At 41.3% G+C, this 27102-nt stretch overlaps 1 protein-coding gene across 1 annotated transcript in view; it reads right to left on the bottom strand.

Moving 5' to 3' along the window:
- The window catches only part of LOC135524456 (cadherin-13-like), a 579537-nt gene that overhangs the window by 367288 nt on the left and 185147 nt on the right, over positions 1-27102 (bottom strand). The window contains exon 3 of the mRNA XM_064952007.1: positions 10550-10761. Coding sequence (XP_064808079.1) covers positions 10550-10761 — 212 coding nt within the window. The remainder of the gene's footprint in view (positions 1-10549; positions 10762-27102) is intronic.

Genomic DNA, 27102 nt, shown 5'->3' with positions numbered 1-27102 from the left:
TTTAGGAATGTGAAATGTCAGGATAATAGTAGAGAGAATGATTTATTTAAGCTTTTATTTATTTCATCACATTCCCAGTGGATCAGCAGTTTACATACACTCAATTAGTATTTGGTAGCATTGCCTTTAAATTGTTTAACTTGGGTCAAACGATTTGGGCATCCTTCGAAAAGCTTCCCACAATAAGTTGGGTGAATTTTGGCACATTCCTTCTGACAGAGCTGGTGTAACTGAGTCAGGTTTGTAGGCCTCCTTGCTCACACACGCTTTTTCAGTTTTGCCCACACATTTTCTATGGGATTGAGGTCAGGGCTTTGTGATTGCCACTCTAATACTTTGACTTTGTTGTCCTTAAGCCATTTTGCAACAACTTTAGAAGTATGCTTGGGGTCATTGTCCATTTGGAAGACCCATTTGCTACCAAGCTTTAACTTCTTGACTGATATCTTGAGATATTGCTTCGATATATCCACTTAATTTTCCATTCCTCATGATGCCATCTATTTAGTGAAGTGCACCCGTCCCTCCTGCAGAAAAGCGCTCCCCCACAACATGACACTGCCACCCCATGCTTCACGGTTGGGATGGTGTTCTTCGGCTTGCAAGCCTACCCCTTTTACCTCCAAACATAACGATGGTCATTATGGCCAAACAGTTCTATTTTTGTTTTATCAGACCAGAGGACATTTCTGCAAAAAGTACGATCTTTGTCCCCATGTGCAGTTGCAAACCATAGTCGGGCTTTTGTATGATGGTTTTGGAGCAGTGGCTTCTTCCTTGCTGAGTGGCCATTCAGGATATGACAATATAGGACTTGTTTTACTGTGGATATAGATACATTTGTACCTGTGTCCTCCAGCATCTTCACATGGTCCTTTGCTGTTGTTCTGGGATTGATTTGCACTGTTTGCACCAAAGTACGTTCATCTCTAGGAGACAGAACGCGTCTCTTTCCTGAGCAGTATGATGGCTGCGTGGTCCAATTGTGTTTATACTTGCGTACTATTGTTTGTACAGCCGAACATGGTACATTCAGGCATTTGGAAATTGCTGCCAAGGATGAAACAGATTCGTGGAGGTCTACAATTTCTTTTTTTTTAGGTCTTGGCTGATTTCTTTGGATTTTCCCATGATGTCAAGCAAAGAGGCACTGAGTTTGAAGGTAGGCCTTGAAATGCATCCACATGCACACCTCCAATTGACTCAAATGATGTCAAATAGCCTATCAGAAACTTCTAAAGTCATGACATCATTTTTTCGTAACAAAATGTGGAAAAAGTCAAGGGTTCTGATTACTGCCTTATTCTAAAATGGATTAAATACAAAAAAATACTCATGAATCTAAACACAGTACCCCATAATGACAATGTGAAAACAGGCTTTAATTTCTTTAGCAAATGTATTAAAAATAAAAAGCAGAAATACTTTGACATAATTAATTAGACCCTTTGCTATGAGATTCGAAATATAGGTCAGGTGCATCCTGTTTCCATTGATCAGCCTTAAGATGTTTCTACAATTTGATTGGAGTCCACCTGGGGTAAATTCAATTGATTGGACAAATTCAATTGATTGAAAGACACCTGTCTATATAAGGTCCCACAGTCGACAGTCCATGTCAGAGCAAAAATCAAGACATGAGGTCGAAGGAATTGTCTGTAGAGCGTCGAGACAGGATTGCGGTGGGGCACAGATCTGGGGAAGGGTACCAAAATTATTCTGCCGCATTGAAAGTCTCCAAGAACCCAGTGGCATCCATCAATCTTAAATGGAATAATTTTGGAACCACTGTCATGACGTTGGCCTGGGGGACGGTTTATGGCAGTCATAAATACCCCCCCCCCCCCCCCTTTTTCCTCTCTCTACCCTACGGATGTTACATTTGCAAAACCCTTAGTTAACATAGAGATTCTGGGAACATCAGAAGATGGGGGGAAATTAACTATATTCTGGTAATCCTACCAATTGAACATATGCGGTGGTACTTAATGAATATGATGTCAGTTCGGTTGTCATCTGAGACATTCTTATCAATGATAAGATGACAAACTCTACAGTGGAAAGTCTACACATCAGAGTTATCGGATTCACATGGAATTGCTGTTCAATTTAAATATTTGAATATGAAATTATTCGTGACGGGATGAAATGTGATTTTAGATTCTAAAATGTGAGATTTGGGTTTTCATAAGGAAGGGCTCTTCTCAATCAGTGGCCCGCCCTTGTGAAGGGACATGGGCTATAAAACTTTTAAAACACGCCCTCCTCTCCCTTCCTATATAGAGCATTGATAACAATATGACCTCCTGTTCCGAGGATGTGAGGACGACGGTCCGATGTCAGAATGGTTTAGAAAATAACTACAGAATGAATAACTACAGAATGAAGACAACATCAGCGTGAGCTTTGCTTGCGAATGGTATGAACTTTGAACTCTTATTCACTACAGAAATAATACTCCAGTAATGCTCCAGCAGGTGCATCTCACTGATCATCCCTAAATCCAACACCTCATTTGGCCACCTTTCGTTCCAGTTTTCTGCTGCCTGTGACTGGAACGAATTGCAGAAATCACTGAAGTTGGAGACTTTTATCTCCCTCACCAACTTCAAACATCTACTATCTGAGCAGCTAACCAATCGCTGCAGCTGTACATAGTCTTATCGGTAAATAACCCACCCAATTATACCTACCTCATCTCCATACTGTTTTTATTTATTTACTTTTCTGCTCTTTTGCACATCAATATCTCTACCTGTACATGACCATCTGATCATTTATCACTCCAGTGTTAATCTGCAAAATTGTAATTATTTGCCTACCTCCTCACACCTTTTGCACACAATGTATATAGACCCTTTTTTCTACTGTGTTATTGACTTGTTTATTGTTTACTCAATGTGTAACTCTGTGTTGTCTGTTCACACTGCTAAGCTTTATCTTGGCCAGGTCGCAGTTGCAAATGAGAACTTGTTCTCAACTAGCCTACCTGGTTAAATAAAGGTGAAAAAAATAAAAAATACCTCCTAGCCGTTGAGTTAGCAACAGCAGCTGCAAATGCAGGTTGGAAGGAACAGACAGAGTATCCCGTCTACCACACAACAATGTTACTACAACATACCCAATTTACCAGCAGAGACATTCTTCAAAGGACAAAGGACTCGGTTTGGCAACACGGCCTTCTATCTACCACCAACCTACCGAAGTGCAGCATTTTCCAAATGGGCGGTTATTTAGAATGCATAAGATATTGTATTTACTATAGCACAGCTTCACCCTTTGTTCCTCAGTCTTCCCGCTCTTTCACTATTTTCAATCAAGATCTCAGCAATCACTGCCTCATTGCCTGCATCCGTAATGGGTCTGCAACCAAACGACCACCCCTCATCACTGTCAAACGCTCCCTAAAACACCTCTGCGAGCTGGCCTTGCTATCTCCTCTTGACCAGCGTTCTGCATTAGCATCGAATATCCCCCGTGATCTGCAACTTTTCAGGGAAGTCAGGAACCAACATACACAGTCAGTTAGGAAAGCAAAGGCTAGCTTTTTCAAACAGAAATGTGCATCCAGCAGCACTATTCCAAAAAGTTTTGGGACACTGTAAAGTCCATGGAGAATAAGAGGACCTCCTCTCAACTGCCCACTGCACTGAGGCTAGGAAACACTGTCACCACCGATAAATCCATGAAAATCGAGAATATCAATAAGAATTTCTCTACGGCTGGCCATGCATTCCACCTGGCTACCCCAACCCCGGCCAACAGCTCTGCACCCCCCGCAGCAACTAGCATCCATACAAATCAGCTGGGCTGGAAAATCTGGACCCTCTCTTCCTAACATTATCCACAGCTGTTGTCGCAACCACTATTACCAGTCTGTTCAACCTCTCTTTCGTATCGCCTGAGATTCCTAAAGATGAGAAAGCGTCCGCGGTCGTCCCCCTCTTCCAAGGGGGAGACACTCTAAACCCAAACTGTTACAGACCTATATCCATCCTGCCCTTCCTTTCTAAAGTCTTCAAAAGCCAAGTGAACGATCAGATCACTGACCATCTCGAATTCCACCGTACCTTCTCCCCTATGCAATCCAGTATCCGAGCTGGTCACGGGTGCTCCTCAGCCACGCTCAAGGTCCTAAAGGATATCATAACCACCAAAACAGTACTGTGCAGCCGTCTTCATCGACCTGGCCAAGGCTTTCGACTCTGTCAATAACAGTATTCTTATCGGCAGACTCAACAGCCTTGGTCTCTCAAATGACTGCCTCGCCTGGTTCACTAACTACTTCTCAGATAGAGTTCAGTGTGTCAAATCGGAGGGCCTGTTGTCAGGACCTCTGGCAGTCTCTATGGGGGTTGCACAGGGTCTCTTTTCTCTGCAAATATCAATGATGTCGATCTTGCGCGGGTGATTATTTGATTATTATTTATTTGACCTCTACGCAGATGACACCATTCTGTATACATCGTGCTCTTCTTTGGACACTGTGTTAACTTTTTATGGCTGCAGGGGCAGTATTGAGGGGCTTAGATGAAAAGGAGCCCATATCAAACGGCCTGCTCCTCCGTAATAGTTGCTAATATTTGAATATGATTATTAGTATTGGATAGAAAACACTCTGGCGTTTCTAAAATTGTTTGAATGATGTCTGTTAGTATAACAGAACTCAAACTGGCAGGCAAAATCCTGAGTTGAAATCAAAACAGGAGGTCAGAAATCTGAGCTTGTATCTATTCACCAGAGTCCCCAATGAAATCCCTTTGAGATATGAATGATGTTGCACTGCCTAGGGGTTCCACTAGATGTCAACCATCAATAGAAATTATAATGAGGCTTCTATGTTGTTGTGGGAGTGAATGAGAGCAGAATATATCAGCTGTCCATCAAGCAGCCATTTTGTGATCCCACTTTTTTCTCATGGTAGTCACTTGCGTTCCATTGCTCACGAAGACAAGAAAGAATACTCCGGTTGGAACTTTATTGAAGCTATATGTTAAAAGCATCCTAATGATTGAATCTTTACTTAGTTTGAAATGTTTCTTCGACAGGTAATATCACTTTAAGTTTTTGTCCGATATAACACTGACCAGAATTAGCGTTTGGATGTGTATACCAAACGCTCTAACAAAAGAAGGTATTTGGACATAAATAATGGACATTTTCGGACAAAACAAACATTTATTGTGGACCTGGGATTCCTGGAGTGCTTTCTGATGTAGATCATCAAAGGTAAGGGAATATTTATCATGTCATATCTTGTTTATGTTGACGCCATCTTTGCGGCTGTGGTGTTTTTAAATTGAGCACCATCTCAGATTATTACATGCATTTCCTTTTCCGTAAAGTTTTTTAAAAATCTGACAGCGGTTGCATTAAAGAGAGGTATATCTATAATTCCATGTGTATAACTATATTATCATCTACATTTATGATGAGTATTTTTGTTGAATGATGTGGCTATGCAAAATCACTTGATGTTTTTGGAACTAGTGAATCTAAAGCGCCAATGTAAACTCAGATTTTTTTTATATACTGTAAATATGAACTTTATCAAACAACATACATGTATTGTGTAACATGAAGTCCTATGAGTGTCATCTGATGAAGATAATTAATCACTAACCTTGAATTATCTTTATTTCTGGTTTTTGTGAAGGCTATATTTTGCTGGAAATGGCTGTGCTTTTGTGGTTTGGTGGAGACCTAACATAATCGTTTGTAGTGCTTTCGCTGAAAAGCCTATTTGAAATGGGACACTTTGGTGGTATTAATACCGAAAATAGATTTAAAATGATATAAGACACATGTATGTTTTAGGAATTGTAATTATGAGATTTCTGTGGTTTGAATTTTGGCGCCCTCTTTTCACTGGTAGTTGTCATATCGATCCCGGTATCGGGATTGCAGCCATAACAGGTTATAACAGCCACAACAAGAAACCTCCAAATGATTGTCAATGCCATACAACACTCCTTCCGTGGCCTCCAACTGCTCTTAAACGCTAGTAAATCTAAATGCATGCTCTTCAATATGCCCGCACCCGCCCGCCTAGCATCACTACTCTGGTTGGTTCCGACTTGAATATGTGGACAACTACAAATACCTAGGTGTCTGGCTAGACTGTAAACTCTCCTTCCAGACTCCTATTAAGCATCTCCAATCCAAAATGAAATCTAGAATCAGCTTCCTATTTCGCAACAAAGCCTCCTTCACTCATGCTGCCAAACACACCCTCGTAAAACTGACAATCCTGCCGATCCGTGTCTTTGGCGACGTAATTTACAAAATAGCCTCCAACACTCTAGTCAGCAAATTGGACGCAGTCTATCACAGTGCCATCCATTTAGTCGCTAAAGCCACATATACTACCCACCATTGCGACCTGTATGCTCTCATTGGCTGGTCCTCGCTACATATTTGTCGCTAAACCCACCTGCTCCAGGTTATCTGTAAGGCAGAGCTTTACCAGGCAAAGACTTCTCAGCTCACTGGTCACCATAGCAACACCCGTAGCATGCGTTCCAGCAGGAATATTTCACTAGTCATCCCCAAAGCCAACACTTGCTTTGGCCTCCTTTCCTTCCAGTTCTCTACTGCGTATGACTGGAACAAATTGCAAAAATCATTGAAGCTGGAGTCTTATATCTCCCTCACTAACTTCAAGCATCGGCTGTCAGAGCAGCTTACCGATCTGTAAATAGCCCATCCAACCAACTACCTACCTCATCCCCATATTTTTTTCCTGTTCTTTTGCACACCAGTATTTCTACTTGCACATCATCATCTGCACATCTATCACTCCAGTGTTAATTGCTAAATTGTAATTACTTTGCCACTATGGCCTAATTATTGCCTTACCTCCTGACCTTGTTTGCACACACTGTAGATTGATTTTCTATTGTGTTATTGACTGTATGTTTATTTATCCAATGTGTACCTCTGTTGTTTTTGTCGCACTGCTTTGCTTTATCTTGGCCAGGTCGTAGTTGAAAATGAGAACTTGTTCTCAAGTGGGTACCTGGTTAAATAAAGGCGAGATAAATAAATAAATAAATAAATGATTCTTTGAATTCAGAGCTTCCTTGTAATAGCATTAATTTATTAGCAGCCTCCCTCCCGCTGTAGCCCACATTAACGTCTGTTCCCCCCACTGAAGAATTAAAAACATTCTCCACTCAGACAGCACTTATCAATTATCAAATGCCAATAAGTCTGAACTATACCATTGATATATCAATATACACATCCAGGGACATTTCCACTGGGCATTAGCGAAGAAATGGAGTGGTTGGAGTAATGACAGCTTGGCAACAGAAACATGGGAAAAGGGTTTTAAGGGAAATAAGTTTTGTACTGTTATTTTCTGTGGTTGAGATTGATTGTGTTTACAGGATGTCAAATTAAAATGTGGAACCCAATTCTATTTTTCAACTTAATTATGTTTCCTCTCATTCTAAAATAGCTCTGTTCCTAACATCAAATCAATTGCTATGACGTCAGCCTAGTCCGATTTGGTGTAGTGGAGTTTGTTCGCCCAAAACAAACTCCAAACACAACCCCTACTAAACTATTTTTCCAGACTTTGGGGCATTTGGCGGGGACAGTCAGCCCTGTTTGGTGGATCAATTGGGGAATAATTATGATGACTGAATCTTGAAGTCTGCATCATGAAGAAATCCAATGTATGATAGGGGGGGTGAGATTGGTGGTTCTGTTACTTTGTTCTGTGGAAATCTGCTCCTCAAAGCAGAGAGCCCCTTGTCAATTAATTGATTGTGAAATAATGAGAACTCTTAACCACATGACATTAAAGGACTCATCCACCCAGCTAACAATAAACGTTCCCACATTTTGAGAACATTCCGTTAAGTCTCTTTAGGTCATTACCTAACGTTTTCATAGGAATGTTCAAGGACTGTTTCCAAGAGACCATTCCCTTAATGTCAAATAGAACTTACCCAGAACGTGGTTACCATGTTCTCCAATAATTCCATTAACATCCCACGAAACATACACAGAACATGGCTTCCATGTTCTCAGAACATACTGTATGATATAACAATTCTAGACACGTTTAATGGGAACGTTGCAAGAACATGCATGTGTATCAATTGTCAGGATGTAACCTGATGTTCAAGCCAATCACGGCACAGATTGGTTAACTACTGATCCATTCACAGCTCTTTGACTGTGGGCAAGATTAAGGACAAACTTTTAACATACTGTTTTTAACAACTGGACTCCCGCACAGACTTTGGAGAGGCGAAGGTCGAGAGCTATGCGTCCTCCGATACACAACCCGGAAGCCAGCCGCACCAATGTGTCGGAGGAAACACCGTACACCTAGCGTCCTAGACAGCGCGCATTGCGCCCAGCCCGCCACAGGAGTCGCTAGTGTGCGATGAGACAAGGATATCCCTGCCGGCAAAACCCTACCTAACCCGGACAACACTGAGCCAATTGTGCGCCGCCCCATGGGCCTCCCGGGTTGCAGCTGGCTGCGACAGAGCCTGAGCTCGAACCCAGAGTCTCTGGTGGCACAGCTAGCACTGCGATGCTGTGCCTTAGACCACTGCGCCACCCGGGAGGCCTCAACCTACATATTTGACACACTTTGACATACAGGATTTCATTGTGCATGCTCACTTACAGTGCCTTCAGAAAGTATTCATACCCCTTGACTTATTCAACATTTTGTTGTGTTACAGCCTGAATTCAAAATGTATTATTAAAAAACATGTATCACCCAATACTTATTATGTGATTTGTTTATACTCCTGAACTTATTTAGGCTGTCCATATCAAAAGGGATTGAATACTTATTGACTCATTTAAAAAAATATATTTTTTTTAACATTCTGGGGTATTGTGTGTGGATCAGTGACACATCTAAATTTAAATTCAAGCTGTAAAACAACATGTGGAACAAGTAAACGGGTGTGAATAGTTTCTGAAGACACTGTATACACTATAAAGGGATCCCAGCTTGCAAAATAGATCTACATCTCAATGGGACTCCATGCTAAAATAAAGGTGAAATAAATGTTTTAATAAAATCGTTTTTCTTGAGTGTACTTTTAACAGAGTTGCGATTTACTTCAAAGTGCATTCAACCTGCTACTTACACCTATACAGTTATTTCAGATCAATCCGATTATTGTGCAAGTATAGTTAGGCCCTGTCGAGAAGAAAACACTGACCCCCTTCTCCTTAGATCTGAAACAACTGGATAGGTGTAAGCAATAGGGGGTATGCACTTTGAAGTAAATCTCAGGTGGGGGGCATTTCTGTGGGATCATCAGGCAACATCCATGAAACATGTCTAGAAAATTAGTATCTAATATTCTGAGAACATGGCAACAATGTTCTTAGAAAATTAGTATCTAATATTCTGAGAACATGGCAACAATGTTCTGTGTATGTTTGGTGTAACGTCGATGGAATATTCTCCTAACCTTCAGAACTGGACACATGAATGTTCTTGCAACATCCCATGAAACATATCTAGAACATGCTTAGTAGGTTCTCAGGAGGTTTTTGCTAACATACATAGAATATTGACCTAAAAACAGAATACTGGATACTCAAACATCAAGGGAACATTACATGTAACATCACAAACATGTTTTCTCTCCCTAGCCATGTTAGCTGGGCAGTCACATCTGCCTGTTTTCCCCCCTTTTCTCCGCCTGTCTTTCTGCACCTTTTGTGTTCAATCCTTTTCTCTTTCTCTTCTTCAAATATAACCTTATTATGTCTAATATTCGCCTCTGTCTCTCTATTCTTACTTTCCCTCTTTGCCTAAGTCATGAGGTTCATGTGTTCTATGCAATTAAAACTAATATCACCCACTGGGTAGAGCAGCAGAGAGAGATATCAAAGAGCCAGAACAAAGGGAGGGGACAATGGATGATCTGGGATTGGAGCTGGTCTGACACTGCTGCAACAGAAAAATTCTGAAGAAAAGTTCTGAAGGTGAAATTGGGCCATTGCCATCCAACCATCCAACCCAAAACAATTATATAACAGTTATTCGTGTCAATATGTGTAATGTCTCGTTCATTTATGGCAAGGAAATTATATATAGCGGAGCTTCTTTAACTTGCATTGGTAGACTAAAAAATATTTTAAAAAACAGAGTGCCTTTGCATTCGCCCACAAGCACAATATAGTGACATTACTCATGAGGAAATCTTCTCTACCCACTCACACACAATGGAGATTACTAATTCGCTTATGTCCTCCCAGGCCTGCCAAAGATATACTAGTGGACTGGCTAACTAAATAAATGATGGGAAAGGCAAAAACAAATGAAGACAGTGTGATGCATGGAGAGAGAGCTGCTCATTATGCCGCGAGTCGGAGAAACGACACCAACTCTAAATACATGCATATTGTAGATGAATACAATGAAAAGATACAAGGCTGTAATTGTAAAAACTATGACCTCTGACCCTCAACAACATGTTGTTGGTACTAAATGCTGAATAGTGACAATTATCAGCATCTCTCATAGTAAGAGATATCCATTGGACAGCTAGTGACTCACCCTGAGTGTTTGGGGAGACCGCGGTAGAGCTCCTACAATGTCCACCTGTGCCATGTCCTCAGCATGCTCATTGACACCATGGATGAACATGACGGTGCCGCTGTCCATCACGTCCCGTCTGGCCACCAGGTTCATCTCCTCATCAACTTGGAAGTCTGGGTGGGACACCTCGAACGCCATGCCCTCGTTCCCCACACAGTCATCAAATAACACTGGAGGGAAAGAGAGAGAGGAATAAAATACCACAGCTGTTACCAACACTGTTTAGACAGCTTTGCAAGATGGTTGTCCCTTCACATATCTTTATTGAGTTCCTGTGCATCACAGGGACTCTCCCTAATCTACATGTGCTGTCTCTGATCAGTAGCAGCATCTTCCAGGGTGCAGTGATCTCTACGCGTGAACAACGTCACATGAATGACACCTGCCATGGTAGCTATTCAAATTAGCTAACCTTTGGCTCCCTCTCTGTCAATTACAAATACACACATGGACCGATACATATACACACATCCACATCTGCTAATGCTGTACCTACTACTCCTACTCCTTATACATAAGTATCTGATACTGTGAATGTTTGCTTTCATTTAGTTTTTTTATCGCTTTGGTGCAATTTTCATAAGTATGTGGTAAATATTCACAATGCTTAGTACAAAACTCAAAACAGATTATCAAAAAGGAAGTTGTTTCAAAACTCTAAGCACATTTTCAATTGACTTGAAGTACAGCACACAAAATCATAGTCTTCATTCAGTCTTTCATTCAGTCTTTCATCTAGAAATACATGGTTCAGATTGCAATACATGTTCATATTAAGTAATTGCTTTTCACAATGTAATGCTCACATTACTATTGATATGATTGTGTTCTCACTCGTTAAAAGCACAGTGCAGTCAAAAACATGATTTCCTGTGTTTTATATATATTTCCACACAATGTGGTTGAAATAATACTGTGAAATTGTGAAAATTATGCGAATGCCTTTTTAGTATAAAAGATGTTTTAAAAGACCACCTGAACATGTCTACCTGTTTTGGTGGTGCCTGGTGACATCAGTTAATAGACCAATAAGAGTGTTCAAAACCTCTCTGCCAATAACAGCTAGTTTCTGGTTTTGCCCTCTCAACTCAGACCACTCCCAGACTGCCCTAGCTACATTTTTGCTTGAGAAATGGATCTTGTTTATTTGTTATGTTTCTTTTTTACCATTTTAATTGAATGCAATCACAGTAGGGTACTTAACTTCTTCAGGCTTGGGTCTATTTTTCTCCACTCCCTGTCTGAATGACTTGCCCAAAGTAAACTGCCTGTTACGCAAGCCCGGAAGCCAGGATATGCATATAATTGGTACCATTGGATAGAAAACACGTTGAAGTTTGTAGCAATGTTGAAATAATGTTTGAGACTATAACACCATAGATATGGTAGGAGAAAATCCAAAGAAAAACCAACCAGAATCTTCCAATCGAAAGTATAGGGTTATATCCAAATCCAGCTCCCAGATTGAAATTCCTATGGCTTCCACTAAATGTCAACAGCCTTTATTCAAGGTTTCAGGCTTGTTTCTTACAAAACGAGGAAGAGTGTTGAGTTTTAGTACTAGGAGTCAGTTGGAAATCAGTCTGTGCCCTAACTAAACAACCATGCATGTTGTAGCTGGGACCCTTTGGATTGCAAATCAGGGGAAGATTTTCAAAAAGTAAGTGAATATTTAATCGCTATTTGTGATTTTATGATTCATGTGCTGGTTGAATAATATTTTTATGTGGGGGCGCCGTCCTCAAACAATCACATGGCATGCTTTCACTTTAAAGCCTATTGTAAATCAGACAATGCAGTTAGATGAACAAGACTTTTAACTGATATAAGACACTTGTATGTCCCTAAATGTTTCATATCCATAATTCTTAAAATGATTTATTTGAATTGCGAGCCCTCCAGTTTCAACCGGAATTTGATGGCCGGTTGTCCCGCTGGCCTAGCCCTAATTATAAATCAATAGCAAAAAATACAAGATACACATTTCAAAACTGTTTTTTTTTTGAAGTGCTGGTTAGAAGGAATAGTAGATGGTAAATATCATTTTCCATACAGTATTCGAATAAAATATGACATGAACAATTTTTGATTATTAGTTGTATCCAATGGCAGGTTGTGAGCATGTTACGTCAGTCTTACAGTTTCATTATCCTTATACAGCACATACATAGGACAAATCATCATAATTGGGGTATTGTAAAGCACTTGGCTACTGTAAAAACGTAGCACACTGTTGTATGCCATTTCTGCCCAACCCAGCATTGTACAAGATCACCTTTTCTACATGACTTGTCTACAGATACAGTATCGCCTGTCTTTTTGCTGAAATTCATCAGCTTTTGTAATACACAACACAGGTATTTCAGTAGTGCATTGTAAACTACACCATAATTCCAAATGGTAGCACATAGTATGTGACTCTTTCCACTTTGTCCTATTGAAACACACTGGCTGATGGAGAATAATGATTTAGTATTTACAGCCACATAGGATTTGGTTTTAACAAATATAATATTCCAACATAAATTAATATCAGATTGATACATTTATGAGGTATGTTACGAACCGGCTCAAAGCCCGTAACAAAGGGAGACAACGTGGAGATAAGGAGTAACAAAATATATATTTATTAACTAAAGCAACTAAGGAAAATATACAATGGTGTGTGTAATCAGTAATCAGTAGTGTAAGTGAGTGTTTTGCATGCATGAATGTGATAATGCAGGCTGTTGAAAGGTGCCAATGCAAACAAACAAAAAGCCACCAAGAACCACAATCTACAAAGGCGTCTGCATGGAGAGAGTCTCTTCCATGAATGTGGAAGAGGTCTATTTATCCAGGGACACACCTGGCCCAGGTGTTTCCCAAGTAGCTGACGACCCTCCCCAACTCCGCCCACCGGCATCCTAATAAGGAAACAAGAACAAAGACAGAATACAGCAGGCAGAGTGGGAGGGTCGTCACAGGTAAAAATATAGAAATTGACAGCGGTCAGTATTTATCAAAAAATATATATATACACTGAGTGTACAAAACATTAAGAACACCTTCCTAATATTGCGTTGCACCCTTGGCCCTCAGAAACGCCTAAATTCATTGGGGCATGGACTCTACAAGTTGTTGAAAGCGTTCCACAGAGATGCTGGGCCATGTTGACTCCAATGCTTCCCACAGCTGTGGTAAGTTGGCTGGATTTGTTTTGGGTGGTGGACCATTCTTGATACACACGGGAAACTGTTGATCATGAAAAACCCAGCAGCGTTGCAGTTCTTGACATAAACCGGTGCACCTGGTACCTACTACCATACCCGGTTCAAAGGCACTTAAATCTTTTGTCTTGCTTTTTCATCCTCTGAATTGCACACACAAACAATCCATGCCTCAATGGTCTCCTCCCCTTCATCTACACTGACTACAAAAGGAAAATCAGCTGAGAGCTGACCAGTGACGCAAGCCTACCAGACGAGTCAAATGCCTCAAGGCAAGCAACACTGAAGCATGCATGAGAGCACCAGACGACTGTGTGATTACGCTCTTCGTAGCCGATGTGAGCATAAACCTTTAAACAGGTCAACATTCACTAGGCCGTAGGGCCAGAAGGATTACCAGGACGTGTACTCAGAGCATGTGCGGACCAACTGGCAAGTGTCTTCACTGACATTTTCAACCTCTCCTTGACCGAGTCTGTACTACCAACATGTTTTAAGCAGACCATCATAGTCCCTGTGCCCTAGAAAGCGAAGTTAACCTGCCTGAATGACTACCACCCCGTAGCACTCACATCGGTAACCATGATGTGCTTTGAAATGCTGGTCATGGCTCACATCAACACCATCATCCCGGAAACCCTAGACTCCAATTCGCATACCGCCCCAACAGATGTACAGATGAATACCTCCAAATACCTCCATCTGCAACTGGATCCTGGACTTCCTGAAGGGCCGCCCCAGGTGGTAAATGTGGGCCAATCAGGGGTGTGCACTTAGTCCCCTCCTGTACTCCCTGTTCACCTACGACTGTCATGGTTCCACCTGTCAACAGATGGTGGCAGAGACCGTCCTAGAGACATTAATGACTCTCAGGTGTGTCCTATTACACATTGTGATTTGCCTGTTAAGAGGTGCGTTTTCTGATTTCCTTTACAGAAGCTTGAATTGTGCGTTTGCTGAGCGGTTGTTTGCTGAGACTTTGTTTGTTGGTTTTCTCCAGTGTATTGTGATCCTGCAGCTACTGTATATTAGTAAAGTATTCAGGTTTATCGTTAACCACTGATTCCTCCTCTGGTCTCTTCTCTGCACCTGGGTCCAACTGCACCATGTCACAAAGACTGCGTGGCCAAGCACGACTCCAATTCCATCAAGTTTGCTGATGACAACAGTGGTAGGCCGATTTACCGGCAATGATGAGACAGCCTATAGGGAGGAAGTCAGACCTGGCAGTGTGGTGCCAGGACAACAACATCTCCATCAACATGAGCAAGACAAAGGAGCTGATTGTGGACTACAGGAAAAGGAGGCCCGAACACACCATTCACAACGGCGGGGCTATAGTGGAGCGGGTCAAGAGTATAAAGTCGTGAAGAGGGCACTACAAATCTTTTTCCCCCTCAGGAGACTGAAAAGACTTGACATTGGTCCCCAAACCTCAAAAAGTTATAAAGGTGCACCATCGAGAGCATCCTGACCGGTTGCATCACCGCCTGGTATAGCAACTGCTCGGCATCCGATTGCAAGGCGCTACAGAGGGTAGTGCGTAAGGCCCAGTACTGGGACCAAGATTTCTGTCGTCCAGGACCTCTATACTTGGCGACGTTAGAGGAAGGCCCCCAAAAAATCGTCAAAGACTCCAGTCAACCAAGTCATAGACTGTTCTTTTTGCTACAGTGACGAGAACAGTTTCTACCCCCAAGCCATAAGACTGCTGTACAATTAATCAAATGGCCACCCAGAATATTTACTTTGACCCCCCCCCTCCTTTGTTTTTCCACTACTGCTACTCGCTGTTTATTATATATGCATAGTCAATTCACCCCTGCCTACATGTACACATTACCTTGACTTGATACCAGTAACCCTTTATATATTTTGTGTTACTTTTCTGTTTATTTAGTAAATATTTTCCTTACCAACAATGCAGTTCGAGAAATAGAGTTAAGTGCTTGTAAGTAAGCATTTCACGGTAAGGTCTACACCTGTTGTAGTCATTGCATGTGACAAGTAAAGTTTGATTGAAGTGGTTTTAACAAGTGACATCAATAAGGGATCTTAGCTTTCACCTGGTCAGTCATGGAAAGGTGTTCCTAATGTTTTGTACACTAGGTGTACATTAACTAGGCACTGTAATTGATAATCACTTAAACTATATAGGTTTACCAAATGGTTAACTTCTTGGATATAGGGGGCGCTATTTTAATTTTTGGATAAAAAACGTTCCCGTTTTAAACGAGATATTTTGTCACAAAGATTCTCGACTATGCATATAATTTACAGCTTTGGAGAGAAAACACTGACGTTTCCAAAACGGCAAAGATATTGTCTGTGAGTGCCACAGAACTGTTGTTACAGGCGAAACCCAGATAAAAATCCAATCAGGAAGTACCGCATTTTTTTGAAACCGCCTCATTAATACATGCGATTTTCATGAATAGGAAACGTTGCTTAATGGTAATGCACTTGAGGCTCTGATTATGCTCCCGGATACGGGATTGCTCGTCGCTAGAGGTTAAACTCGTATCTAGTACAGATTGAGAACTACATAATGTACATGTCTGTTTTTAAAGTATAAACATATTGAAGCGGGTTCAAGGGTGTGGGGTTTCCACATCAGCAAATTCAATAACCAAACACACACAAGGAGCACAGATAGAATGCAAATTAATCGTTTATTAAGGAGTTTTGCATGCTGGGGAGAATTCACCAACCATTTCAGAGTCCACAATCCGTTCTCATTGTCCGTTCTGTTCTCCAGGTTTAATCCTAAAACTCAGGTCCTCAGCCAAACCGGTTCGGTACACAGTGGGTGTAATCAGACCGCTATTTCTCTCCTCTCACACTCTCTATAAAATACACTTCCCTCTCCATTCTCTGCCCCTTTGTGCAGGCCGTTTCCTATACCCCAAGCACTCACTGGCTTAATGATCAGGCTCGCCTCGTTGGGGCAGGAACTTTATATGAGGCTCGGGGGTGGAGCCAGCGGGCTGCAAGATATCTCCCTTCAATTATCACTCCCCTCACCTCTCCCTGCCGTCTGCCACAATATAAAGTATGATACCTATTGTAATGTTCTACTATGATGATGACTTATATTACTTCACAGTAAATTTTACAATCTGATATTGACAAGATCAGCTAAGTACTGTATGTCACAAGCATCCCCTATACAGTAAACATGTATTCAAAATGAAGTTGCTGGGGTCTTTTAGATGGAGTGGGGGTTCACACTACTTTTCTAAAATGACATTGGTCAATACAGTAGTGTAATATATATTGTTTATGTAGCAGGTGCTTTTATCCAAAGTGACAACAGTGAGACCATACATTTTTGTATGTGACCCCAGCAGGAATCGAACCCACAACGCTGGTGTTGCTTGTCCCATGCTCTTACAAACTGAGCCACACAGGACCACTACAATATTCAAGTACCATTTACTGTAAAATACAATACATGATGACAATCCAGATGGTAGGTGTATGATTTCCATCCCCATGACGCAAAGACATCAATCCAACCAATGTCAGGCTTGGCTTGGCCATGCCAAAAGGCTTTTCTGCAGGTGCATGAACAATAAGGACATTTTAGGGGGCGCTATTTTATTTACATTTTTGGATGAAAAACGTTCCCGTTTTAAACAAGATATTTTGCCACGAAAATATGCTTGACTATGCATATAATTGACAGCTTTGGACAGAAAACACTGACGTTTCCAAAACTGCAAAGATATTGTCTGTGAGTACCACAGAACTGATGTTACAGGCGAAACCCAGATAAAGATCCAATCAGGAAGTGCCACATTTTTTTAAACAGCCTCATGCCAATGACTCCTTATATGGCTGTGAAGGAGCTAGGAGTCAGCTTACGTTTTCCCCAAGGTGTCTGCAGCATTGTGACGTCTTTTTAGGCATTTCCATTGGAGAATGGCTGTAAGAGACCATATAGGGCGAGTGGACGCATGGTGTCTCCCGGAGAAAACCTTGCGTAAAATACTGAGGTAGCCATTTTTCCAATCGTTTCTTATGAGAAACCAACTGCCTCCATGGATATATTATTGAATACAAATGTTAAAAACACTGAGGATGGATCCTAAACAACGTTTGCCGCGTTTGTCGATATTATGGAGCAAATTTTGAAAAAAGGTTGGCGTTATAGTTTAAGTATTTTCGTTCGGTTTCTCAGCCAAGCAGGATGAACAAACATGACGTTTTTAGCCTCCAAAAATATTATTTTTGTAAAAAAGGAACATTTGCTATCTAACATGGAGTCTCCTGAGTGAAAGCATCTGAAGTTCTTCAAATGTAAATGATTTAATTTGGTTGCTTTTCTTATTTTTGTGAAAATGTTGCCTGCTGCCAGCATAGCATTATGCCATGCTAAACTTACACAAATGCTTGTCTAGCGTTGGCTGTAACGCATATTTTGAAAATCTGAGATGACAGTGTTGTTAACAAAAGGCTAAGCTTGTGTTTCAATATGTATTTCATTTAATTTGCGATTTTCATGAATAGGAAACGTTGCGTTATGGTAGGGCGCTTGAGGCTATGATTACGCTCCCGGATACGGGATTGCTCATCGCTAAAGGTTAAACGTAATGTATCTTTCATTAATTTAATTTGTTTAATTTGATTCCAGTACACCCATGCTATAATTATATTTGATCAATACATTTCTTTGTGCATCAATGATTGTGAAATATGTATTTAATGATCACACCTTTGATCAAACCTGGGAAAGAAATTATAGAAATGTTTATGGGTAGAACAAGTGTATTGACTAATGTGAAAAGTTTACGGTAGTGTAGCATATTACATTCAAAGGGCAATTTTTAAATATTTGTCTTGCATTTTTTGCTGTTGAATTAACGGGAAAGATATCATTGCTATGCATTCTGTGTTTTGCAATGTTCTAATGGTATTTCACAGAAAACATATTTTTGACCAATGCTGTGTGGTGAAAGATGAATGTACAATAAAATATTTTGAATGCAATATTTGCTGTGTTACCAGTTTGGACTTTTGTACTAAGAGTTTTGAAAATTCACCACACACTTGTGGTGATAACACCAAAGTGATTGAAAAACACTGCAATAGAGATAATTAATACTTCAATCACCGTCATGTGCTTTGCCTCAATTTCCCTCCACATCCCTCATCATTCTCCACCCTGTACCATCACCGTCCTCCTGCTGCAATTCCATGTCTGTACAAGGAAATGGAGTGGCAAAAAAATAATTTGTGTGTGTATGCATGCCGCCCTGGACGTGTGTGTGTAAAAGGCCTTTGTGGTCTGACTGAGAGAGATACCGGCACTCCACCATGGTTTATCCTCCCTGATCGTGTTGATCCTATCCTTATCTCACTTTACCACACTCCCCTCCTTGGCCCAACCCTTCTCTCATCCACCCTGCCCCATTCCACTGTGAGGTGCCCTAGAGGGAGATGGTGGGGTGAAAAGACCTCCCTCTGGATTCTAGGCTCATCACATTCTAGCTATGTGGGTAAAGATTAACTTATATAACACTTCATTATTACATGTTCTGATTCACTTTGAGATCATAATTGTTTGAAAATCATGATGATTTCTGGGATATACATGGTTTGATGTTTCCTGGAATCTGAGCGAGCAGCAGCTAGGGTATTAAAACTTCTTATGGCTGGGGGGCAGTATTGAGTAGCTTGGAAGAATAAGTTGCCCAAAGTAAACGGCCTACTCCTCAGTCTCAGTTGCAAATATATGCATATTATTATACATTTACATTTACATTTAAGTCATTTAGCAGACGCTCTTATCCAGAGCGACTTACAAATTGGTGAATTCACCTTCTGACATCAGTGGAACAGCCACTTTACAATAGTGCATCTAAATCATTTAAGGGGGGGGGGGTGAGAAGGATTGCTTTATCATTTAACATTTACATTTAAGTCATTTAGCAGACGCTCTTATCCAGAGCGACTTACAAATTGGTGAATTCACCTTCTGACATCCAGTGGAACAGCCACTTTACAATAGTGCATCTAAATCATTAAGGGGGGGGGTGAGAAGGATTACTTATCCTATCCTAGGTATTCCTTGAAGAGGTGGGGTTTCAGGTGTCTCCGGAAGGTGGTGATTGACTCCGCTGTCCTGGCGTCGTGAGGGAGTTTGTTCCACCATTGGGGGGCCAGAGCAGCGAACAGTTTTGACTGGGCTGAGCGGGAACTGTACTTCCTCAGTGGTAGGGAGGCGAGCAGGCCAGAGGTGGATGAACGCAGTGCCCTTGTTTGGGTGTAGGGCCTGATAGGGTATTAGATAGGGTATTAGATAGAAAATACTCTAAAGTTTCTAAAACTGTTTGAATGATGTCTGTGAGTATAACAGAACTCATATGGGAGGCAAAATCCTGAGGAGAAATCAAAACAGGAAGTGAGAAATCTGAGCTTGGCATGTATTCACCACAGTTCCCAATGAAATCCCCTTGATATTGCTGATGTTGCACTCCCTTGGGGTTCCACTAGATGTCAACCATCTATAGAAATTTGAATGAGACTACTGTGTTGTGGGAATGAGAGCAGGATCTATCAGGTGACTGGCAGTCAGCCATTTTCTGATCACGCGCATTCATCATGGTATCCACTTGCGTTCCATTGCACTTCAAGACACAAAGGAATACTCCGGTTGGAACTTTATTGAAGCTATATGTTAACATCCTAATGATTGATTCTGTACTTCGTTTGAAAAGTCCGACGTAACGCTGACCAGAATGAGCGCTTGGATATGTATACCAAGCACGCTAACAAAAGATGGTATTTGGACATAAATAACGGACATTATCGAACAAAACAAACATTTATTGTGGACCTGGGATTCCTGGAGTGCTTTCTGATGATCATCAAAGTTAAGGGAATATTTATGTAATTTCTTGTTTATGTTGACACCAACTTGGCGACTATTGTGACTTTCTTCTGAGCGCCATCTCAGATTATTGCATGGTTTGCTTATTCAGTAAAGTTTTTTTTAAATCGGACACAGCGGTTGCATTAAGGAGAGGTATATCTATAATTCCACGTGTATGAATAATTCCATGTGTATAGCAGTATCATCTACATTTATGATGAGTGTTTCTGTTGAATGATGTGGCTATGCAAGATCACTGGATGTTTTTGGAACTAGTGAATGTAACTCGCCAATATAAACTCATATTTTGATAAATATGAACTTTATCAAACAAAACATACATGTATTGTGTAACATGAAGTCCTATGAGTGTCAGCTGATGAAGATCATCAAAGGTTAGTGATTCATTTGATCTCTTTGTGCTTTTTGAAACTCCTCTCGTTGGCTGGAAAAAAGGCTGTGTTTTTCTGTGGCTTAGTGGTGACGTAACATAATCGTTTGTGGTGCTTTCGCTGTAAAGCCTATTTTAAATTGGACACTGTGGTGGGATTAACAACAAGATTACCATTAAAATGCTATAAAATACATGTATGTTTGAGGAATTGTAATTATGAGATTTCTGTTGTTTTGAATTTGGCGCCCTGCACTTTCACTGGCTGTTGTCAGATCATCTCGTAAACGGTATTGCAGCCATAAGAAGTTAACAGCACTATGTGCAAATGAGACCACTACACTGCTGGTTTAAGGGAAAGCCCTTTGCTTTAATGTCGGGACAATGTTCTAAATAATACATCCATAATGAATGAACTCCATGTTCACTTCTTTTCTGTACATAACAGAAAGATCCTTAGCAGCATATAATCTCTAGCAATTGGAATTCTTAAACTGAAGAACACTGCATTCAGTTTATAATGGAGAGCCAGACTTTCAGTGTTTAAAGTTGGGCCCTTGGATGAAACTGACTCTCAAGTGACAAAAATGGGAAAACACTCCTAGCTCATGAGTTCACCCATGAAACAACCGATCTTCCTGCTCTCAACAGCGTGTACTATACACATTACATGTACATCTGGTAGCACTTCCAGTAACCATGGGCCTGATGCTGAGCTAATTGTAGTGTTGTACATTTCATGTTGAGAAACACTCTTTAATTTCAAACAAGGGCATTAGCATGATAAGAACTTACCAGTCCAAAACGATGTCCTCTCCCATTCAAAAAATATTCCTCCACAATCGCTAAATGAATCGTCCTAAAACAATCTCTGTCTCACCTTCCCAATCAATTTATTCTAAAATTGTGTGTACATCTGTATATCTAGACTTAGATTTAGCTTTCCCTGACTTAGTCGCCATAATGATTGATATATAAACAGCTGAATCTGCCGCGTTTACTTTCCGGTATGAAACTTCAATAGCGAATGACTCACTTTACGCTGGAGCTTACTACATGGGTTGGTCTTGCAACACATAAACATGGCCTAGTGCCGATGAGCTCAGCTTATTGGATATCTACCCAGCTAGATTTCAAGACAATCAGTGGTCATTGGGTTAAAAGACAGTCAATCAACAAAACAGCGAGTGAATCATTGGTGCACAATGATGTCATGACTATCTTCAAATCGGTTTCTTTCAGTCAATATGTCCCGCGAAATGGCCCATCAGGTTTAATTGTGTTACAAACAAACCTGTTGATTGCAGTGAAACCAAACACGACTGGAAAAGTCAAGTTCTGTGTGGGTTAAACAATTTATTTTAATGCAGTTTCTGAATGTTACACCTGTGCTGGTTAAAATTGTTTGTTTTTATGGGGCTCTATGCTCAGATTATCACATCGTATTATTTCGCAGTAAATCCTTTTTTAAATCTGACAACGCAGTTTGGATTAGCAAGATTCTAGGCTTTCGATACATGTGAGACACTTGTATTTTCATGAATGTTTAACCTGTTGAAACTCCCCATCCCGGATCCGGGATCGTGACTAAAGCCTCAGGCTCATTAGCATAACGCAACATTAACGATTTCTGAAAATCGCAAATAAAATGAAAATAATGCACCTGCTCTCAAGCTTAGCCTTTTCTTAACAACACTGTCATCTCAGATTTTCAAAATATGCTTTTGAACCATAGAAATTGACTAATTTGTGTAAGAGTATGCGAAGCTAGCTTAGCATTTTGAGTAGCATTTAGCACGCAACATTTTCACAAAAACCAGATAACCAAATAAATAAAATCATTTACCTTTGAAGAGCTTCGGATGTTTTCAATGAGGAGACTCAGTTACATACCAAATGCGCAGTTTTTCCTGAAAGCGTCTGTGTCTAGGAGAAATCGTTCCATTTTGTACATCACATTTGGCTACCGAAACGAACCGAAAATTCAGTCACCTACAACGTCAAACTTTTTCCGAATTAACTCCATAATATCGACCGAAACATGGCAAACGTTGTTTGGAATCAATCCTCAAGGTGTTTTTCACATATCTCTTCATTGATATATCGTTCGTGGAAGCCTGCATTCTCCTCTGAATTCTGTGGAAAAATACTTGCAGCTGACTTTTGCGCACCAATTTCAGCGCAGGACACCGGGCGGACACCTGGTAAATGTGGTCTCTTATGGTCAATCTTCCAATGATATGCCTACAAATACGTCACAATGCTGCAGACACCTTGGGGAAACGACAGAAAGGGCAGACTTACTCCTCTCGCATTCACAGCCATATAAGGAGACAATGGAAAACAGAGCCTCAAAAATCCTGCTCATTTCCTGGATGCCGTCTCATCTTGGTTTTGCCTGAAGCTCACGTTCTAGGGCACGCACAGAAAATATCTTTGCAGTTCTGGACACGTCAGAGTGTTTTCTTTCGAAAGCTATCAATTATATGCATAGTCTAGCATCTTTTTGTGACAAAATATCTTGTTTAAAACGGGAACGTTTTTCATCCAAAAATGATATAGCGCCCCTAGAGTTTCAAGAGGTTAATATGACTATTTATGTAGCGATCACCGTATGCTGTGGAATTTCAGCCCGCTAGCGGGTTCCGTGCGCATAGAGGTTAAAGGCCCAGTACAACAGCTGATGAAACTAAGACTGTAAAAGTGTTCTGGTTGAAAATAAAATATACACAGGACCTTCTAATCAGCAGGTTTTGCATGCGTAGAGTTTCGGCTTGCCCGGTGACATCACCAAGCAGCAAATTAGTTATTAGACCATTAACAAATCGAGTTCCAAACCTCTCTGTTTTAATTCATTAAAAGCCAAATACTGACCGACCGACCGACCGACCGACCGGAAATTAATTAAACGCTCATAAATAATCCCTGATGGGTGACGAGACACACACACTCGCAGCCTAACTGAGATTCCCACATGTTTCCTGTATGACATTGGAAAAACACTCTTACTGGTCCAGGTAGCTTGTAAGAAACCTCCTTCTAACCCAGGCAGGTGGCTAGCAGTCCCACAGTGGGACATGTTAGCAGAGCAGACTACGGCAGGTCTGGTGAGGAAGACAGTGAGCTGGGCCGGTTGGCACACTGTGACACTGACAGTACAGTGACAGAAGGGACTGATGGATAGTTAGAGTTACATGTGAAGCGTTGTTCTTTTCGGGTACCCCCACTGGTCACTGTGACACTAACAAGCCCACACTTGCCTGTCATTATAATTACTGTTATTATGAGGAACGGGGGGCACAGCAGAACACAATGGCTGTGTATCTATAAAAACTGCACATTTATTTCAATCCCTCTCTCTCTACCGCCCTCTACCTCTTTTTTTCTCTCTCTCTCCTCTCTCTTTCTCCTCCTGTCTTAGTTTGTACTAAACGTTGGGGGATCTGTGAATGCTGACATAATTACACCATTGCCTCTTGGCTGAGGACAGGAAATAAAGGAGATAGAAGGAAGTGTTTCTCAAACATAGATGAAACTTGTACCCGGCTCTCAGCAGTGTTTCTCTTTGTTGTGTGAAGCTATGGCGTGCAAGCTGAACTGGGCCTCTCCTGCTCTGACTACTCTCAACACCTCAGGACCATCTGAAATTGGAAAACCCTACAGTTAGTGCTTTGTGCCTACAAAACCATTAGGAATCATATCTATCAAAGTAGTCGTTCAATGCACTTAACCTTTTCAACTCTGTAGTGGGGCCTTTTTATCGTTCTCTCCACCACAGCCACATTAAATCCCCCTCTGGCCACAATTAAACACTCACTCTGGCTATGGACTGACAACAGAGGAAAGGAAGAGAGGCAAGGCTTCCCCATGCTGGAGAAATGCGCAGTAGAGGTTGAGACAGTCCACAATACACTCAAGGGAAACAAACCACTATTTATATATTCAACTATCATTGCTAACCCAAAGAATGAGTTAGTGGCGTGGGGGCTGTGCTTTGGCAAAGTGGGTGGGGTTATATCCTTCCTGTTTGGCCCTGTTTGGCCCTGTCCGGGGGTGTCCTCGGATGGGGCCACAGTGTCTCCTCAGCCTCCAGTATTTATGCTGCAGTAGTTTGTGTCGGGGGGCTGGGGTCAGTTTGTTATATCTGGAGTACTTCTCCTGTCCAATTCGGTGTCCTGTGTGAATCTAAGTGTGCGTTCTCTAATTCTCTCCTTCTCTCTCTCGGAGGACCTGAGCCCTAGGACCATGCCCCAGGACTACCTGACATGATGACTCCTTGCTGTCCCCAGTCCACCTGGCCGTGCTGCTGCTCCAGTTTCAACTGTTTTGCCTTATTATTATTCGACCATGCTGGTCATTTATGAACATTTGAACATCTTGGCCATGTTCTGTTATAATCTCTACCCGGCACAGCCAGAAGAGGACTGGCCACCCCACATAGCCTGGTTCCTCTCTAGGTTTCTTCCTAGGTTTTGGCCTTTCTATGGAGTTTTTCCTAGCCACCGTGCTTCTACACCTGCATTGCTTGCTGTTTGGGGTTTTAGGCTGGGTTTCTGTACAGCACTTTGAGATATCAGCTGATGTACGAAGGGCTATATAAAAAAATTTGATTTGATGACAGATGTGTTCATTTCATCCACATTTATTTCAATAACACACACAGTACTTTACAGCCTGCAAAGTGTGCAGGGAACAGTGACAGAAATTTCAAAGGCAGTCAGTGAGTGTTTGATGGTATTCTAATGTTGTCAGTTTTGGGGGGATTTCAGCAGGAGCATGGCGGGCTGTGCTTTGATTTCAGGCAACAATGGCAGAAGGCCCCATCGTCCTCCGAGAAGTGTCTGAGTTTAAAGCACTGCACAACACGGATTAGCTGGCTAAAAACCCTCACTGAGGATGGTGTCACACAATTTGACATGAGTTCCTTTTAGGCCACAAAACCAATCATGGCAATATAAAATGCCTAGCTATCCTCTCATGACTGGGCTTGGTCATTTAGCACACTGTATAAATTGTTTGAGAGTCTGACGTCATTTCCGGTCATAACTTGCAGACCGGTTTTCGGGTTGCTGTGCGTTTTGTTGCCAACCTATTTTGCTACCTGACAACTTCTACGGTTTCTACTTTTTAATTACCATATATATATATATATATATATATATACACATTTTTTTTTTTCTCAACTTTTTCACTCCGGATGCTTTATCTGGACAGCCGGACAACTTTCTCACGGTTTCTGGAAGGAAATGCTGTAGGAACGCTCAACCGGTGTCGCTCATTCAGCCGACAAACTTTCAACCGGTTTTCCCCATTAACCTCTTGAAACTGGGGGCGCAATTTAATTTTTGGATGAAAAATGTTCCCGTTTTAAACAAGATATTTTGTCACAAAAAGATGCTCGACTATGCATATAATTGATAGCTTTGGAGAGAAAACACTCGGAATTTTCCAGAACTGCAAAGATATTGTATGTGGGTGCCCTAGAACAGGAGCTACAGGCAAAACCAAGATGAAACGGCAACCAGGAAATGAGCAGGATTTTTGAGGCTCTGTTTTCCATTGTCTCCTTATATGGCTGTGAATGCGAGAGGAATGAGCCTGCCCTAGCTATCGTTTCCCCAAGGTGTCTGCAGCATTGTGACGTATTTGTAGGCATATCATTGGAAGATTGACCATAAGAGACTACATTTTCCAGGTGTCCGCCCGGTGTCCTCCGTCGAAATAGGTGCGTCATTTTCAGCTGCTGGTATTTTTCCATGGGATTCTGAGGGGAAAGCAGGCTTCCACGAACTGCATATCAATGAAGAGATATGTGAAAAAACACCTTGAGGATTGATTCTAAACAACGTTTGCCATGTTTCGGTCGATATTATGGAGTTAATTCGGAAAAAGTTTGACGTTTTGGTGACTGAATTTTCGGTTCGTTTCGGTAGCCAAATGTGATGTACAAAACAGAGCGATTTCTCCTACACAAAGATTCTTTCAGGAAAAACTGAACATTTGCTATGTAACAGAGTCTCCTCATTGAAAACAT

This window comes from Oncorhynchus masou, chromosome 31, assembly GCF_036934945.1.
Source record: "Oncorhynchus masou masou isolate Uvic2021 chromosome 31, UVic_Omas_1.1, whole genome shotgun sequence".
In the NCBI taxonomy this organism is placed as follows: Eukaryota; Metazoa; Chordata; class Actinopteri; order Salmoniformes; family Salmonidae; genus Oncorhynchus; species Oncorhynchus masou.
Note: the sequence above shows the minus strand (reverse complement) of the source record. Positions and strands in the feature narration are given on the sequence as shown.